Raw genomic sequence first — 18486 nt, 5'->3', positions numbered from 1 at the left:
CAAATGACTGGAGATAATGGAAATGTTGGGGATTTTTTGAACCTGCACCTGAAAGCATTAAAATGCATTGATTAGTGAAAAGAGCTAGTCTGTTTTGTTTTCTGTTCATATTTAAGAAAGTGGTAGAGGAACCAAGTGAATAACTATGTTGGATGATTTATTTGACTGTGTCATCACTGGGCTCTTAGCTCAGACACTGAAGTGAAGGCGCTGTGATGGCATCTGTTAGTTAACACTCAACCTGCAGTGTGAATGGTAGCAATGACTGAGCTCCCAATACACCTCGGCTGCGTGTTGGTTTGGACTGGAATAGCATCATCTTCAAGTTGGTGGAAAATGCCATGTTGATTCTTGTCTTCAGTTGCATTGTGACCTATGCTACCGAATGTGCAATCTGTACATACGCCAAGCAGCATTCTAAATAGTGGTCTGTGCTTGGCCTGTAGCTGTTTATTTAATGCCATCTTCTGAAACTAAATAGTGTTCCTTTTTAAATCGCAGAGCTAAAGCCTCGTGGTGTGGCTGTTAACCTGATCCCTGGATTGCCAGCGTACATCCTGTTTATGTGTGTACGTCATGCTGATTATATTAATGATGACCAGAGAGTCCGGTCCCTACTGACATCAACTATTAATGGCATCAAGAAAATCTTGAAGGTATGAAGTTCTTTTCATGGATAGTATGAATCCAGGAAGTACAATCTATATCCAATTACAAGGCATTAGTCCACTGCATGAAATGTGTAGGAAAACAGTGAATTATAGAGTTGTTACTTGCTGCAAGGGGATTTGTACATTTTTCTTTTAGTTGGCCAATCGAATATCATGACCATTCATCACTCTCCTCAATTTAATTCTGGTGGGCAGAAGAAATAGTGACTATAAAAACTGGGAGCTGGACTATAAAAGAAAAGTGCTGATTGGGAACTCGATGCTTTGTCTAAAGATAACAAATCACGCAACACCAGGTTATAGTCCAACAGGTTTAATTGGAAGCACTAGCTTTCGGAGCACCACTCCTTCATCAGGTGGTTGTGGAGTGCACCTGATGAAGGAGCAGCACTCTGAAAGCTAGTGCTTCCAAGTAAACCTGTTGGACTATAACCTGGTGTTGTGTGAATTGTTACTTCGTACACCCCAGTCCAACACCGGCATCTCCAAATCTTGTCTAAAGATGGTTAACCTATTTCTCCCTCTCTCCTGTATTTGCAGCATTTATTTTGTTTTTATTTATCTTAGGATAGCCATAATTTTGCTTTGTGTTGTGTTTACTGTACATCATGTGTCCCAGCATTGAGATGTTTTACTCTGTTACTCCATTACGACCATACTCCATGAAGCACAATACAAGACCATTCCCTCACCAGCCCCTACTGTGGTCACGTAGTCCAGCTTCACAAACCAGAATGATTGCAATTAAATAAATCCTTTATGTGCAATCAAACTATCAGCATGAAGGCTCCCTTATGATGATCAATTAGATCTATCTAGCGGGAGTTTAGAGAATGTTGTGTGCGAGAAATTTATTGTGATTGTTTGTAAAGCATTGTTAAAGCACTGTTGTGGTGGGGCTGTACAGTCTTTGCCTCTGAACCAGACAGCCTGAGTTCTCTGATTCCTGATGAAAGGCTAATGCCTGAAACGTCAATTCTCCTGCTCCTCGGATGCTGCCTGACCTGCTGTGCTTTTCCAGCACTATACTCTCAGTCTGAGTTCAAATCCCACCTGCTCCAGATAACACCTTTGAATAGATTGATTAGAAAATATCAATACATCAAGTTGTATGACTCTTGTGATACAGTAGTAGTGTTTCTACCTCTGGACCAGAAGGCCCAGCATCAAGTCCCACCAGCGGCACGGTGGCTCAGTGGTTAGCACTACTGCCTCACAGCGTCAGGGACCTGGGTTCGATTCCAGGCTCTGGTGACTGTCTGTGTGGAGTTTGCACATTCTCCCCGTGTCTGCATGAGTTTCCTCTCGGTGCTGCAGTTTCCTCCCACAGTCCAAAGCTGTGCAGGTTAGGTGAATTGGCCATGCTAAGTTGCCCATAGTGTTAGGTGCATTAGTCAGGGGTAAATATAGGGTAGGGAAATGGGTCTGGATGGTTTACTCTTCAGAGGGTTGGTGTGGACTTGTTGGGCCAAAGGGCCTGTTTCCATACTGTAGGGAATCTAATCTAATCAAAGATCATCTCAAACATGATCAGGCAGTACTATACGTGAAAGCCAAATAACTAGGAAATAAAGGATATATAACAGGAACCGAGCAAGATGATGTTTATGCAAAGGATAGGACATACTAACTAACAAGAGTGTTAGGTGTTGAGTTTCCAGGATATTGTTTTCAGTAGGTTTGTTGTATCCAGGAGGCAACAGACAGCAGCTTGTTTACTTTAATGTCATGAGGCTTAGTGACTTAGTCCTGAAGCCAATATAGGCATCAGTGAGTCAATGCAACACACTTCAATCTGATGACCTCTGTACAAATTACTGAGTAGTTGGAAGTTGGAGTAACATTTTGATTTGGCAACCTGCCTTCCTGAAAAGTTGTCACAGTTTAGAGAGACTGCAGACAAGACTCTTTGCCAAGAAATAGAAGATTTTAATTAGGAATGAAGGTGGAAAAAAGCACAGCTTACATTTAAAAAATGTTGAGTTATGTAAAAGGTGTTCAAAGCTCTGCAATGTTTTGATGAAGCAAATCAGAGAGAAACATTTCTCCCTTGCCCAAGGTAGTAACTAGAGGGCAATCATTTAAAATTAAAACAAAAGGAGAAACAAAGAGAATTAATACAAATATGTGAGAGTATGGAATGTTGTAGCAGAAACAACTGTGGAAGCAGAATCCTCAATAATAATCTTGAAAAGGAAAATGCTTAACATTTTAAGGAAGAAAAGTTAAAATGGTATGGAGAAATAAAATGGAATGAAATGATTAGAGTCTTGAGAGTTGTCATATTCATAAAGCCATAGCCACTCCTACAATGCTGTGATCCAGTGGAATAATAAGGTGTGCTTTTGTGTAGCGTGGCAATGTGTGCAGAAAGTAGTCATTTAGGAACAGCATTTCAAATGCCCCAGAGCAATTCCCCAGCTCTACATAAGCAAAAGCTAAAATATTTGTTGCATCTGAAGGCGCAATCCACAGTATTAATTTTGCCGCCGTGTTAATGACCTGGTTGGAAAATCTGTCAAGTTCCAAAATAATAAATGAACTTGTTATACATTTTGCTTTTGTATTACAAATACACCACAGCCAGATGTCTCATTTTGCTAACCAGTTTTTTCTGGAGCCATTTTAGTAAAAAGACAACTGTAGAAGCTGAAGTTTATTCTGGGAAATGTAAACAAAGTGGTTCAAAAATAGTGAAGTTTACGGACTGTTGCTGAATATTTAATACAAGAGAAAAACTGAACTGTCAGACACTCGTGGGAAAATAGAAGTTCAGTCTGACTTTACTGTCACTTTGTGCATTTTTTAATTAATGTGTGACTATTAAACAACATCCACGTTAGTTTCCAGGAAGCTTTGGTGCCATTTTGTTACTCAGCAACAGAGCTGCTGAATTTAAAAGCCCACTCCAAATTCAGTTGAACTCCACTGTGAATCTCAATTTTGTAGTATTAGCAGAACATTGTCAGCAAACAGTGGTGAGACAATGATTTTGAAATTACCAACATTACTTTGTTGTGTGTAAATTACCTCAAGCCACCTTTAATTCAGCTAAAAATCGCACAACACCAGGTTATAGTCCAACAGGTTTATTTGGAAGCACTAGCTTTCGGAGCACTGTGCTAAGAAATCTCACACACAGTCAAAGACTGAAACAATTACTTAACCTTACTGCATGTAGCAACCAAAATAAGACCCCTCAAGTAAGCAAGTTAAGCCTCACAACCCACCTTAACTATTTGCTGATTAATGGTGAAATTTAGCTGCGATTCCAACCAATTGTGTCCGTCTGTGGATGTGTCCAGGTTCAATCCTTGTGCAGTGCTCTTCTCCGGAGTTCACTGCTGAAGAATCCCAAAGTTTAATTCCTATGGGGTTTTCTGTCTTATGAAGCTTTTAATGTGACATTCTTGATTATCCTTTAGATCCATTCATCCACAACATTGATTACAGTTCTGGAGTCATGAAGTCTGTGGTTTGCTTTCTTATCAGGGGTAGCTTCCCTGTTCCTTGTTACATTTGGTGTTAAACTGTCTCTTGTCTCCCAGGAAACAGCTTGTTTATGTTGTTTCGACTCCTTCCCAGGGATGGTTAATTGATGCTTTTAATTCCTTTCATCTCTGGAAACAATTTATTCTCAGAAAGAGTTATTGCTGATTCTTTTAATCTCTGAACAGGTATTAAAGTTCTCAAGTTTGCAGTATCATAACTTGCTGAGAGAAAAGACCCATAATAACTTCTCCTGTGTATCAACACTGAATTCAGATGTATTTGATGCCTGATGCTAATCACTACAGGCTACTTGAGTGTTGTGGTTTGAGGGGGAGATTCAGTAATACCTGTAGACATCCTTGAAAACCAGAATCTGCTATTATAACATTAATTTTTTTAACTTTAAAATAGAAGAATATATTTGAACATCTGTCTACTTGTTTAAAATGGCAGATTTGCAATTTTGATTTTTGCAAAGTTTTTTCTAGTAGGACTTAAACGTTGAATTTGAATACATATTAAACACTTTAGATTTCAGAACAGGATCTTAATAGGTAATTGTGAAATTATGGGTGTATTAAGGACATTTCTTATGCAATAATTATCTTGAGTGACATGTGTCATGATATGAGTCACAAGACAAACATAACTCTATTGTCAGAACACCTGTGTAAGTTAACAGGCTATCCAAATTCTGTTGTTTTTCTGGCTGAAATTAAGTGACTTTCTCTGCACATATGAACTTCCTCTAGAATAAATATACCTTAATATTTTCTAAAACTGCGGAATCACAGACATTACAGGATTGACGATGATTATTTGTAATATAGCAGCTCTCTTAAAAGCTCAAATTATTGTGAACAGACACTAAATATCCAAACTGAGAACTCAACAATTTAGTGCTATTTCACAAGGGAATTTTTTAAAGTTTATATAAGATTCCTGATCTTGTTTTCTCACAACCTACTTTTATTTCAGAAAAGAAGCGATGACTTTGAAATTGTGTCATTCTGGTTGTCCAACACTTGTCGTTTCTTGCATTGTCTTAAGCAGTACAGTGGGGAAGAGGTAAGGTGCAGGTTTATACACTGTCATGCAAATATTCTCTTAAATAGCTTACTGTATTATCCTTTTGTAACTAACAGAATATGTACCTTTCCATATTACAATTGCATGTTATTGTGATGGCTACATTCTGTTAAAATAGTAAAAGATAACTCAAAACAAAACGTGCAGAGAAACAAGGCTGTGATTTCCAAAACTTGAGAGAATTTGATTGTGTATGAACCAACCGGTTTGATATAGTAATAGAGAACAGAAACAAGCATTAAGTAATGATTCTGCTGTTGAATAATTTCTCCAAACCATCATTTGCACTTATGGTCAGATAAATTGACATAACCATTTGTTTAAATGGTTATAATTTTGGAATTTATTCATATTTCCTGATAAATTATGTAGGTTTAAAATCTGCCGATCAGATTATGTTCCACCTTGCACCAGTGTGCTAACCATAAATACACAGTATGTTTTAGGCACTACTCAACTCCATGGTTTACAAGAGGAAAAACCTGCTGCATTAAACCATGCTACAGCCTCCAAATAGAAAATGGGCATGGAATTTAGGGGGTCCACATGATCCATTCATTCAATACAGCATTAATCCATATAAATCATCACAAAGGAGTTTAACACACATTATCACAAGCAATCGAAACCAGTTCCCATAGAGTTTTGAATTAAGACTGACAGCAAAAGTATTAAGTGGTTTGACTTCTCTTGGTGTAGGCTATGTTATATTTTCTCTATTTAATTTATTAGTTGTGTAACATTCTGAAGAGGGCTCTCTCCATGAAAAGAACTTACAAGTCTCTGTTTTACCAATGCTCTGTGTGTATTATCTTAGGCATTTATGAAGCACAACACTCCTCGACAGAATGATCATTGCTTGAGAAACTTTGACCTTGCTGAGTACAGGCAGGTCATAAGTGACCTGGCAATTCAGATATACCAACAGCTGACCAAGGTCATGGAAAATATCTTGCAGCCAATGATCGGTAAGCATTTGCAAATAATGAGAACTAAGATAATAGATCTGTTACTGAGGACAGACAGTGTCTGTGGCTTGTGAAATCAGAAGGCTCCTGAAGCTGTTTGTTGTGAAAAAAGTTGCTTTTGCTTGGACATAAGAGGAATTGATCTGTTAAAATCCACTTATGATTTGAGTTTTGAATTATATTGTTTTTTGAAGAAGGGAATATACTATTTTGAGATACAATGGGCACCATACATTTTGTTGTGGAAACTCTTCACCTATATACTGAACATAAACCTTAGGAGGAAGAGTTCTAAAGGTACTGAAAGGTGCTTCCTTTGGTAACAAGAAATATTGTTAGTTGAGATGAGAGAATAGACTGAAACAAGGGGCCAGCATTCTGTTGACAAAGCTGAAAAGGGACAGGAAATCTTCTGAACTCCAACAGCAATACAAAATGGCTTTTGAACATGAAGACAATTAAGTACATTAAAGATGGAAGGTAACCTTCTGTCAATCACAAATCTAATTAGCCAATAAGCATTGCAGCGTTAGATGGTTAAATTTATCAGCTTGATTCTGAAAGTCTGGTAACTGGTCTGTGTGGACTGTGCTCGCTTGCTTAAGCCTAGGTGATGAATCAGAGCTGGAGGATCTAGTAGAAGGTGAACTGAAAGCAAAAATGCAAATATGTTGTGATTGGAGCAATGTTTTAAACACCACCTTGTGCCATTGCACTGAAATACAGAAGTTGATGCTGTTGATGCCCATTGTCCCATTGCCACGTTCTTGCTGACCCACTTTGCAGTTCCTTTCCCTGCCCTCCCAAGCTGTCCCCCACAGCTCAATACTATAAACAAGATTTTGAACATTTCAGTAAACAGAACTTGTGCCATTGACATTTTAACAAACTGCGCTTTTTGTAATAGTTAATTCAGTTCCGTGTTCCTTGGTACAGACAGCTACCCGTGGTGTCTGCTGGCTGTCATATTCACAGGCACAGCGGCTGCATGTGCAGTTTGTGCTGGCAACAAATGTAGTCCTGCAGGAGGATAAACCAATGTCAGTCTGTGTAACATTAACAAATTTCAGCCTGCCTATAGTTTGGAATACTGTACTTCCAACTAACATTGACTATCATTAATTGCAAGCAATGGCTCACAATGCTCTTTGACCCCAGGGCATTGAGGCAAGTCAGCACTACCTTTCAGAGGTGCTACGCTAATGAATTTCTGCTCAATTGAATTTTGCAAATATTAACTTTTAAATATTTACAGCCTCTGGTGGAATATAACAATTGAATGTGAGTGACCATAACTATGATGGACCCACCACCCTCCCAAACTTTTTTGGGTGGAAAATACAACTCTATTCTTCATTTTATGGATGTTCTGTATAATGGTGTGGTCAACCTCGGTATGCTTTTGACACTGGGTGGAAAAATGCGACGTTCTGTTTCCCATGGGTCCCACCAGCCTTTGTAGGTACCCTGTAATGTTGAATGTGCAATGTGAGGGATGCTGAAGAAGCCCAAATATCTTTTATTCTGTGTGTAGAGTAGGGGACAAAAAGCAATTGAATAACAGAATTTAAAATGGCAGTATTAAATGGAGGTGGGTGTACAACGTTGTGCTTGGAAATTGGACTAACGTGAAAATATTCAGTCCATCATTTGAAGAAAACTAATGTGTTGGCCATAAAGGACTGACACTAACCTTCATTGTTGCTTCAAAGAGAAAACTGGATTGTGTTTTGGATCAGACCAGACCCCTGAAAATATTTTAAGGTAGCCTAGACACTAATTTTTTCTTATCTTGAAAGCAATTGTAAATTCCAGATGTAATTCAACTGGTCAAGCTACTCAGAATGAAGCAGAACACACTTTATTCATCCACTATAGTTAAAATAAAACAAAATAAAGAGTAGTTCAGAATAACCTAACTCCATTGCAAAACTTAACAGATAGTAGGTACAGTAATTATCACTAATTCACTGTTCTAATATAGTAACATTCTATAAACACGTCCCTCGGCAACACAGTAAGTTCAGAAATCATATTTTCTCACATAGACAGCCTGCAATAGCTGTAACCAACCGAGAGGAAAAAACTGTCTTCTACTTCCTCAAGACTCCAGCAGATTGTACTGAATCTAAAAGCTTAAAAAAAAACCTAGAAATCCTGGTCTGAGACTGGCCATACCCATCCATGCTGCGTCTATTGTTCTAGCTTTGAAAGAAAACCCAACGCCTCACAAGCTGTTTGTTACCACAGACTGTTCAGTGCCTCTTGTTTAATCTCTCTCTTAAAAGAAATGGCATAAAACACCTGTTAAAGCCACAGCATCGTCAAACTTGAAGGTTCTCATCCTAACTTTCTCGTATTGTGAAATAGTTTCAGGTATGTTGGAACATGAAACTATTCAGGGAGTATCTGGCCTAAAGCCCACGGGTCTACGGAAGAGGACTTCCAGTGTTGCAGATGAAGGTACCTACACTCTAGATTCCATTGTCCGACAACTGAATAATTTCCATTCCACAATGTGTCAGCATGGCATGGATCCAGAGCTCATCAAACAGATCGTCAGGCAGATGTTCTACATCATCGGTTCCGTCACCCTCAACAACTTGCTTCTTCGCAAGGACATGTGTTCATGGAGCAAAGGAATGCAGATCAGGTCAGTGATCCATCCAGAATTGTTAGAAAGGTCACATACACTACAGTACTGTTGTCAACATTTGCTAAAGAACCTGTTCAGTAATGACATCTCTGAATGTTACTCACCTGTGGAGCAGGTGGCACCTGAACCCAGGCCTCCAGGCTGGGAATGCAGGGACACCAGTTACAGTGCTTGCGGAACTGTTTGATACTTATTGTCCACCAGAAAGCAAGACAATTCCAACCTGGCCAATGACCTCCCTATCAGTGTACTCTCTACCATCAGCAGATGATGGAGGGGCTTATTGACAGTGTCGTCAAATGGCACTTGTATAACAATAACTTGCTTACTGTTGCTTAGGGCCATTCAGCTCCTGACCACATTACAGCCATAGTCCAAACATGAACAAAAGAGCTGAACCACAGAGATGAGAGTGATTGGACTTGACCCAAGGCAGGATTTGACATTGTGTGCCATCAGGGGTGTCACTTTTCCTCAACAGGCACCACTCCAGCAATGCTGGCGGACAAAGCAACCTGTTTAATTGGTGCCACATCCATCACCCTCAACACTCGCTCCTTTCTCCACTGAAGCACAGTGACAACAGTGTATTATCTACAAGATGCACTGCAGGCACTCACCAAGGCTCCTTTGACTGAGTCTTCTGAACCCATAACCTCAACCACCTAGAAAGGCAAAGGCATTCTGTGCATGGGAAACCACCACCTGAAGTTCCCCTTCAAAGCACACACCATGCTGACTGGGACTATATCATTGTTCCTCCACTTTCACTGAATCCAAATCTGGGAATTCCCTTCTTAACAACACTGTGGATGTCCCTAAACCACGAAGACTGCAGTGGTTCAAGAAGGCAGCTCACCACCACCTACTCCAGAGAAAGTAGAGATACGTAATAAATGCTGGCCCAGCCAGCTACACCATCTTGCAAACAAAAAAAAAGTTCTGATATTATGCAAGATTATCACTTGTAATGGTCTGATTTTTTAACAAAAGCATGATAACATTGCAAAAACAATTAATTTCAAAATTGATTCAATTCATTTATGTCTGTTTTCTTAAATTAGATAATACTTGAATAATCTTAAGCAAGGTGATAATGGGAGGAAAGATCTCTGTTGTGAGGAACAAAGAATTTAATAAACTAATGGGAATAAAAGGAGACAAGTCTCCAGGTCCTGAGGGCCTACATTCCAGGGTTTTACAGGAAGTGGCTGCAGAGGTAATAGCGGCATTAACTGAAGTATTCCAAATTCACTAGATTTCAAAATGGCTCCAGCTGTTTGGAAAACTGCTAATGTGCCACCCGCGTCCAAGAAGGGAGGGGGAGAGAAAGCAGGAAACTTTAAGCCACTTAACATCTTTCATTGGGAAATGTTAGAGTCCACTATTAAGACAGAAGAAGGACATTTAGAAAAACTTCATGCAGTCAGAGTCAGTATGGATTTGCCAGCTGTTATTTAGTATTTTTTACCCTTTTCCCTCTTTCCTGGTTTCTTTCTATCTTAACTGAAGTGAAACAATGCTGTTGCCTATCTTCCTTTTGTCGCCCACCCCCACAGAAATTCATCTACCTACTCTAGTTTAATGTTTCTGCCAATTTATGTTTCTTGAACTATTTTTACATAACCTATTTAGAAATTATTTTGTAATTTCAAAAGATTTCTTTTAATAATCTGCTACCCTAGAAGGGATCTGTCTTTGAAAACGGTCAGATGTAATTTTGTTGGGTTTTTTTTTTGTTCTGCAGGTACAATGTCAGCCAACTCGAAGAGTGGCTGCGGGACAAGAACCTGCAGAATAGTGGGGCGAAAGAAACTCTTGAACCTTTAATTCAGGCTGCACAGCTCCTGCAGGTGAAAAAGAAGACTGATGAGGATGCAGAGGCCATTTGCTCCATGTGTAATAATCTTACCACTGCTCAGGTAACCTGGAAAAGCGATTGAATCTCTCTGCGCATGTGCTGTATCTCCGCATGTGTGCTGTCTCACTGTGTACATGTTTTCTCACCGTTTTGCTGCATGTGTCATGTCTCCCTGTTTATATTTGTCACAAATAATCATTCAAAATCATTTTTAGGGCAATTTTCTTGTCAAATTTTTGCTTTTCTTTGTTGAAGGTGTTGACTCCCAATTGGGGTATGGTTCAATATCAGTATAATTTATATCGATCAGACACTGGTCATCCTCTGGTGCCTAGATCAATTGGCCATTGTTCATGACTGAGTGTCGATAGTGAATGTTTAGCTGTCTGTTTGGCCAAGCCATAAGGACTGAATCCTAGCCAGTCCTCAAAAGACATCTTCAACAGGGATAGCCATCAACAATAGTGACCTTGGCCAATTCTCCCCCTCTCAGAATCAGAACACAGGTCCAACTGGACAGTGTCCATTGCTTCCCCAATACATTTCAGAGTATTAAACTTGGTTCTCCTGCTGATTACTAAAGGATTTCCAAAATTCTAATAAATCAAATCCTCTAAACTTAAGAGCTTTTGTGTTCACCCATAGATTTGCGGTCATCTTCAGTATTTTCCAACTTAAAACAGGTCCGTGCTATCATGGTAAATTTCTTATGCACCAGCAATGGCTGCGAGGATACAGTCACCAGTTTGGAAACATTATTAACAGCACAGGGACTTTGTTGTAATTTAAGATAAATATTCTATCTTCATGGAAACCTGTTCTACTGGAGCTCCCAATTGAAAATGTACACTCGTGGTGATTGACATGGAGCCATGATCATCAGTACGATATTCTGAGCAAAATGTTTCCTGCTCCTTCCAGGATTTTTTTTTTGTCAAAAACATTGAAAGTTCAAAGTAAATACTTAGGTGTGGGGCAGAGAGTTAGGAAATAAATGTTTCCTTTAAGGTTCTTATATTGGCAGTGGTTTATATAAATTTAAAAAAAACAAAGAAATGTGGATGCTGTAAATCAGAAATGAAAACAGAAATTGCTGGGAAAACACAGTAGGTCTGGCAGCATCTGTGAAGAGAAAGTAGAGTTAATGTTTTGTGTCTCATTCTGAAGAAGTGTCACTGGATTCAAAACATTAACTCTGCTTTCTCTCCACACATGCTGAAAGACATGCTGCGTTTTTCCAGCAATCTTTAAATGTAAATCATGTTATTTATCCAAGAAGTTAAAAAAATGCTGGTTTTGTGTTGGGATTGAAATGATTTAATTAGGAAAAGACTTAATTGGTCAAGGAAAGCAGAAAATAAATTCATATTACTACTGCTATACCATTAGAATTTATTGAGAGAGAACGTCTGATAGTGTTAGATAACATGGTAGCAGTTGGTACAGCAACAATGTAGTGACAGAATTCTAAGTTGCATAATTAAAGATTGTAATTGGAGTTATATTTTTTATATCTTTGCCAAACAGATTGTGAAAGTCCTAAATCTGTACACTCCTGTTAATGAGTTTGAAGAACGTGTCACTGCCTCATTCATACGCACTATTCAGGTAAAACTTTTCAAGATCTACCTTAGTTTTTCATTTTTTTAGAGAAATGTTTCATTTATATTGTTCTCCCCATTCTTTTCATTTATATTAAAAAAATATTGGGAACTTGCAGTATGAATACTAGAATGTTCAATGTGATATTTCATTTTAAGGGTTTATATTATAGTAACTGATCAATTTTGTTTAGTAAAGCTTTTCAGTGACTTTTCTCATCATTTATTCAGCAAATGTGTTGATAGAAAAACTCAAATTATTGCTGCTATTGGATTATAGTAAATGTTCAGGGCTTCCTAGTGATTAACTAGAATATTGGCAACAGAATTTAGTTAAATGTTGAAGTTGAGCAGCTTTGAACTAAATTTGTTCTTTTTTGCTGCTCTGTGTTCTTTCAAACTAGCGGAGTTGTGACCTTATTACAGGATTTGTTTCTAATGTGAGTTTTTAAGGAAAACCTTTAAAAATTGTGTAGGAGGTTTTTTGTACGTGGCACTTCTGTACAAGAAACAACAGCATATGTGGTAAGATTGTTGTTCTTTCTCTAATAAGCATCACTGCTGGTCCATGTGAATGACACATAAGTGCACGGGAAGGTAACTGCTGAGGATTAACAAAGCCTACAGAGAGATATGTTAAAGTTGTACCTTTTCTGTAGCCAATACATTTAACATAGCTATAGCTATATTCTGCATTCTGTCCAACAACCCTCTGAAACTTATGTAGGGTATGATTTGCCTGGATAACATGTACTGTAAAAAGTTTTGTTTTACATGTGACAATAATAAATCAAATCCAATCTAAATATTGACACTTACGTGAGTGGGTAAAACTTGGCAGATAGAATATAATGTCAGAAAATGTGAAGATGTGCACTTTGGCAGGAGGACTAGAAAGGTGAATATTAACTAAATGGAGAAAGACTGCAGAAAGCTGCAACACAGGGATTTGAGGTGGTCATGCATGAATCACATGTTCAGGTAATAAGGAAGGCAAATTGAAATAAAGGCCAACATTCAAAAGGAATGAGGTATAAAATTAGCAAAGCCTTGTTAAACAAACCAGACTATAGCTGGAATATTGTGATCAGTTGTACTGGTATTGGAGGTGGGCAGAGTAGGGTCCTTAGGGTGATTTGAAGTAGAGAGGGGTTTTCTTATGAGGTATCTTCTGATTGGAGTATGGAAAAATGAGAAGGAGCTTTTGAATCATGTATTATTCTTAGGGGTTTTGACAGGGTGGATGTTGATAGGGTGTGTTCCCTTTGGGAGAGTCTCGGACCAAAAAGCATAATTCAGAATAAGGATTGGACAATTTACAACAGAGATGAGGAAACATTTCTTCTCTGACCTTAGTGAATCTATGGAATACTTTGCTGCAGAGGTTGGGTCATTAGGAACATTCAAAGCTGAGAGATTTTTATTCAATGAGGGATTAGGGGGAAAGTGAGTTGAGGATTACAGACAGACCATGATCTCATTGATTGGTGGAGCAACTTCGATGGACTAAATGGCCTATTTCAACACTTATGACTTATGGTTGTTTCTGTAAAGTATTGTACACATTTAGTAAAGTGCTGGCAAGGTTAGAAAACCTGTTTCCAGTACAAGTAACATTTGTAATCTATAGTTCTACCTACACTGTGTTAATTATCTTCCAATTTTCTGTTCCTGTTCTCTAGGTTCGTTTACAAAATCGAAAAGACTCTCCTCAGCTTCTAATGGATGCAAAATTCATATTTCCAGTTACATTCCCATTCAACCCATCTTCTTTAGCATTGGAGAGCATTCAGATTCCAAGCAGCATGAACCTTGGATTCCTGTTGCGTGTCTGAGGAACACTGAAGATATCAATTCTACATTGGTCCGAGAATTGTCATCCCCATTCACTACACACAGCTAGAGCGATGATAAAATATTTGCATTATAAAGGAATGTGTGCTGAAAGTGCAGAATGCCAAACACTTTCATGCAGCACCTGGTGATGACTGCTATGCTGCAGTTTTGATGAATATACTTTGAGTTTAACAACTGTAAATTAAGGTTGTGTCATACTTTAATTATTAGGAGTTTGAAGTAAGGGGAAGTACAACTGCCATATATAGCACCATTTGTCTAATAGCTATTATTTAAGTCAATATATGATGTAGAATGATGTAGAATACAAAGGTCTGTTAGAATATAATCTAGAGATTACGTTGTTAGTTTTGGTGTTTTGCTTAGCACATTATTATAGTTATTGTGTTCAGTGTCCTCCGACAATGCTGAACTATAACATTTAGCACTGCACCGTATAGTGTTGAGTTGTAATTCACTAAACAATATTTCATGTCAACTTTACACCTTTTTCAAAGTCGTTTTAAACTTAATTTATGCAAGTAATAATCACTATTTTAAGTTCCAAATTTCACTTAAAGCACAAAAGCACACAAAAGGGCAAAATATTAAATTCTCAGATAAATCATAAAGGCATTTGGCAACAGGAAAACAAATTATAGGTTGAACAATAGATTTTTTTTCAGTACGTGAATTCATAGCTTCTTTCCCTTTTAAATGCGCCTTAATGGAATTTCTTCCGACTTTGCAATACAGGAATTGCTCAATTATTTTATTTGTTTGTAATTGTGAATGTTATGTTTAAAGGGGACAACCACAGAAGTTGAGTTAGAAGTTTTTTTTCCCCAGTATTTGCAATACAGTGTTTAATGACCTCAGGGGTCAGACATCATGCAGGCTGCTGTGACTATGATGCAGGCATCACCCTGAGAGGGCAGTCTCGATCTCAACCGTGCCACACCCACCCACCACCACCACCACAAACACGTCCCCCACCCAGCCTCCAAATTCCCAATGATGCTGGTCTATTGTGGATTCAGTTCTGAAAACGTTTAGCCTGGATATGCCCAATTTAAGGAAAATTGGTGCTGTGACTGGAAATTGAACCAATATAGAGTTAATAATCACTTATTGCACCCTTCATTGTTTACACGTTTGAAGTTTTTAAATGTATTGATCGAGCATCCAAGTTCAGAAACCTGATTTCCGAGCAATGGTTTACGTATCTGTCTGATGTTATATGTGTCCCTATTTATAATGCTACTGGATACCTGATATTTAATTGAAAGCAGAAAGCAAAAGTCTTTCTAGATACAATGGACTAAAGGTCAATACGCTACTCTGTAGTTTAGAAATTCCACAATTATCTCTCAAATCAATGTTGGTCAATATTTTGGTAGAAATATTTCTGAATCCGTGATGCATCATTGTCTGTTTTCTGTTTTTGCATTTTTGTACATTTCAATCTATTAATGTCTTAAAATATAAAATCCCCAGATTTCTCTTTCACAACTATTAGCTTCATTCAACCCGTGACAGAATCACCACATGTATTGGTGATCCTAAAAATAATAATAACCTTTGGTTATACATAAACATGTGTTTGTGAAGGGGACAAGTTCTGGAGACAGAAAAAAACATCCTTAAAGAAAGATTGCCTGGGAAATCAATTTGTACTAGAATAGTAGTTGTCACTCCACAAAACTCAACCTATTCTACAACAGTATTTTTTCTTTGTTTTCAAAATAATATTAAAGCCAGGGTACAAAGTAAAAGTTGCGTTATGAACCTCAGCGCATGTAGAACAATGTAAAAATTGCATTGCTCCTTAATGATGTTGAGAAAATATGAAGGCAATCTTCCTTTGAAATATTGGTTGTGCACTTTAGTTAAATCCTATGCGTATATATAGTTTTCTGTTTCCTGCTTATATTGTATTTTACTTTTTTGTATCATAAACTGTTATGAAACGTAAGTACATTACTAGTGGTTAGTGCTAAGGAACTGGAGATATTTAAAATATCAACAACAGCTAGGTGAAACCAATTGCTGTTGTATTACCTAGATCACTAATGTTGACCATGGATGATTACTTCTGTACTTAACCAGCTAGCAAACAATGAGTATGATATTGATGTACAGAAAAGTTATGACAACCCTGTAGCATTTCCCGTTTGTTGCAATTAGTAAACGTGTGCATCATGGCAAATGTATATTGAACTAGGTACTAAGGTAATGTCCAACTTGTAAAAACAAATAAAAATTTCAACAGTATGAGCAGATTTTGTATTCTTTTCAGATGATGATGATGATGCAGCTCCTGTCCAATCTCAATGCAGTTAGACTTTATAGAAAGAATTTTAGCCTCTGAATTTTCACAATGAGTAGCTTGTTTTTTGCCTTTGGAAAGCAGCTTAAAACTTTGGTCTCATTATTCTGTTATAGACATGGTGTATTCCAAGCTGAAAGATCAGTAGCACATGTGAATATTTCCAAAGAGAGATGTGCTGTCTCCTGATTGGGAATGGACAAATGGAAAATCCTTTACTCATAACTGAAGGATGTGGAGGTCCCATTATTGGACTGGGACGGACAAAGTCAGAAGTCACATAAGTCAGGTTATAGTCCAACAGATTTATTTGAAACCACAAGCTTCCTTCAGGTGAAATGCAAATGAAGGAGCAGTGCTCTGAAATCTTGTGATTTCAAATCTAAGCTGGTACCCCAGTGCATGGTGTTCCAATGTTAGGATGCTTCTTTCCAAAGTAATTCTCTCTCTCATTCTCCCTCTTTGTCAATCCATTCTCTGTTCATTTTACAATCCCACAGTTAATTTTTAAAATATATTCATTATTTGTCACATTTAACAAGATCTCAGTACCTTGTTTGCCATCACTGCACCATTTTGAGCTGGCACGTTGCATAATTACAGCAGAGAAAATTAGAATGAGATGTACTCTGTACCTAACCCTATGCTTGTACCTGTACTGGGAGTATTTGATTGGGATAGTGTAGAGGGAGCTTTAATTTCAGTTGATAAGAGTAGAGACAGCTTTATTCTATCTTTGACCACACTTTCAGGACATGGGGTATGTAGGTGGACTTTTAATTTCAATTTCAAAGAGTACAGAGAGCTTTGCTCTGTATTTAATCCTGTGCTGTACCTGTCCTGGATGTTTTTATTGAGGACTATTTTGAGGGAGATTTACTATCAATTTACTTCCAGTTCCAAAGAGTAGAGAAAGCTTTACTCTGTATTCCCTGACCTGGTAAGGTTTGATGATGACAGTGTTGTGAGAACTTTTACTTTCTGTTCAAAGGAGTAGAGCAAGCTTTACCGTCAGAAGGAAGCCATTCAGCCTGTTGTATCAAAGTTGGCTCTCTGCAAAAACAACTCTTGATTCCATTCTGTTCTCCTTTCCCAAAGTCATGCAATTATTTTCCTTTTGAGGGATTTTTCCTTCTGAAACCCTGACATTTTCTGCTCCAAGACACTTTGTGTGTTTTACATTATAGCCACTCATTGTGTAAAATGATTTGGAGACCCTGGTGTTGGACTGGGGTGTACAAAGTTAAAAATCACACAACACCAGGTTATAATCCAACAGGTTTAATTGGAAGCACTAGCTTTCGGAGCGCTGCTCCTTCATCAGGTGGTTGTGGAGTACACAATTATAAGACACAGAATTTATAGCAAAAGTTTATATGTGATGTAATTGAAATTATACATTAAAAAATACCTTGATTGTTGGTTAGGTTTCTCATCTGTTCAAATGGCCATGTTAGTTTCATTTCTTTCATATGTAAATCACAAAACCCTTTTTAAAAGTTACATTCTCAGGTTAACTTTAACAACTGGTGTCAGCTCAGATAATGTGTTGAAGGTGTTCGCCCCCTGTGTGCTGTTGTCTGTGCCATAATGTTTAGACTGATTCTAATCTTAAAAAATGAGTTAACAGAGTCTTACATGGATCCATGCAGTTTTTGAGCAAAGTACAATGTAACTCTGCAAGTACAAATTCACCCCACAAACGTATATGTGCATGTAGATTTGTGTGTCTGGAATGGGGGGTTGTGAGTGTCTGTGAGAGAGAGTATATGTGTGTGTGTGTGTGTGTGAGAGAGAGTATAACGAGATCGAAGTTCGAGAGAGGGTGCATACGAGAGTGTGGGAGTGTGTGTGTCTGTAGGAGTATGTGAGAGTGTGTGCATGTCTGTGTATAGGAGTGTGTGTGTGTGCGCGTGTATAGTGCAGTAGTGGTCACCTATAGTGTGACATGAACCCAAGGTCCTAGTTGAGGCCCTCCCTATG

At 38.1% G+C, this 18486-nt stretch overlaps 1 protein-coding gene across 1 annotated transcript in view; it reads left to right on the top strand.

Moving 5' to 3' along the window:
* The window catches only part of myo5aa (myosin VAa), a 178391-nt gene extending 161943 nt beyond the window's left edge, over nucleotides 1–16448 (top strand). The window contains exons 30-36 of the mRNA XM_043677062.1: nucleotides 502–656; nucleotides 5142–5231; nucleotides 6070–6220; nucleotides 8591–8873; nucleotides 10624–10798; nucleotides 12265–12345; nucleotides 14021–16448. Coding sequence (XP_043532997.1) covers nucleotides 502–656; nucleotides 5142–5231; nucleotides 6070–6220; nucleotides 8591–8873; nucleotides 10624–10798; nucleotides 12265–12345; nucleotides 14021–14173 — 1088 coding nt within the window. The 3' untranslated portion in view covers nucleotides 14174–16448. The remainder of the gene's footprint in view (nucleotides 1–501; nucleotides 657–5141; nucleotides 5232–6069; nucleotides 6221–8590; nucleotides 8874–10623; nucleotides 10799–12264; nucleotides 12346–14020) is intronic.
* Nucleotides 16449–18486: the final 2038 nt, after the last annotated feature.

The sequence above is a fragment of the Chiloscyllium plagiosum genome, chromosome 36, assembly GCF_004010195.1.
Source record: "Chiloscyllium plagiosum isolate BGI_BamShark_2017 chromosome 36, ASM401019v2, whole genome shotgun sequence".
Taxonomy (NCBI): Eukaryota; Metazoa; Chordata; class Chondrichthyes; order Orectolobiformes; family Hemiscylliidae; genus Chiloscyllium; species Chiloscyllium plagiosum.
This window is presented reverse-complemented; position numbering and strand designations above follow the sequence as displayed.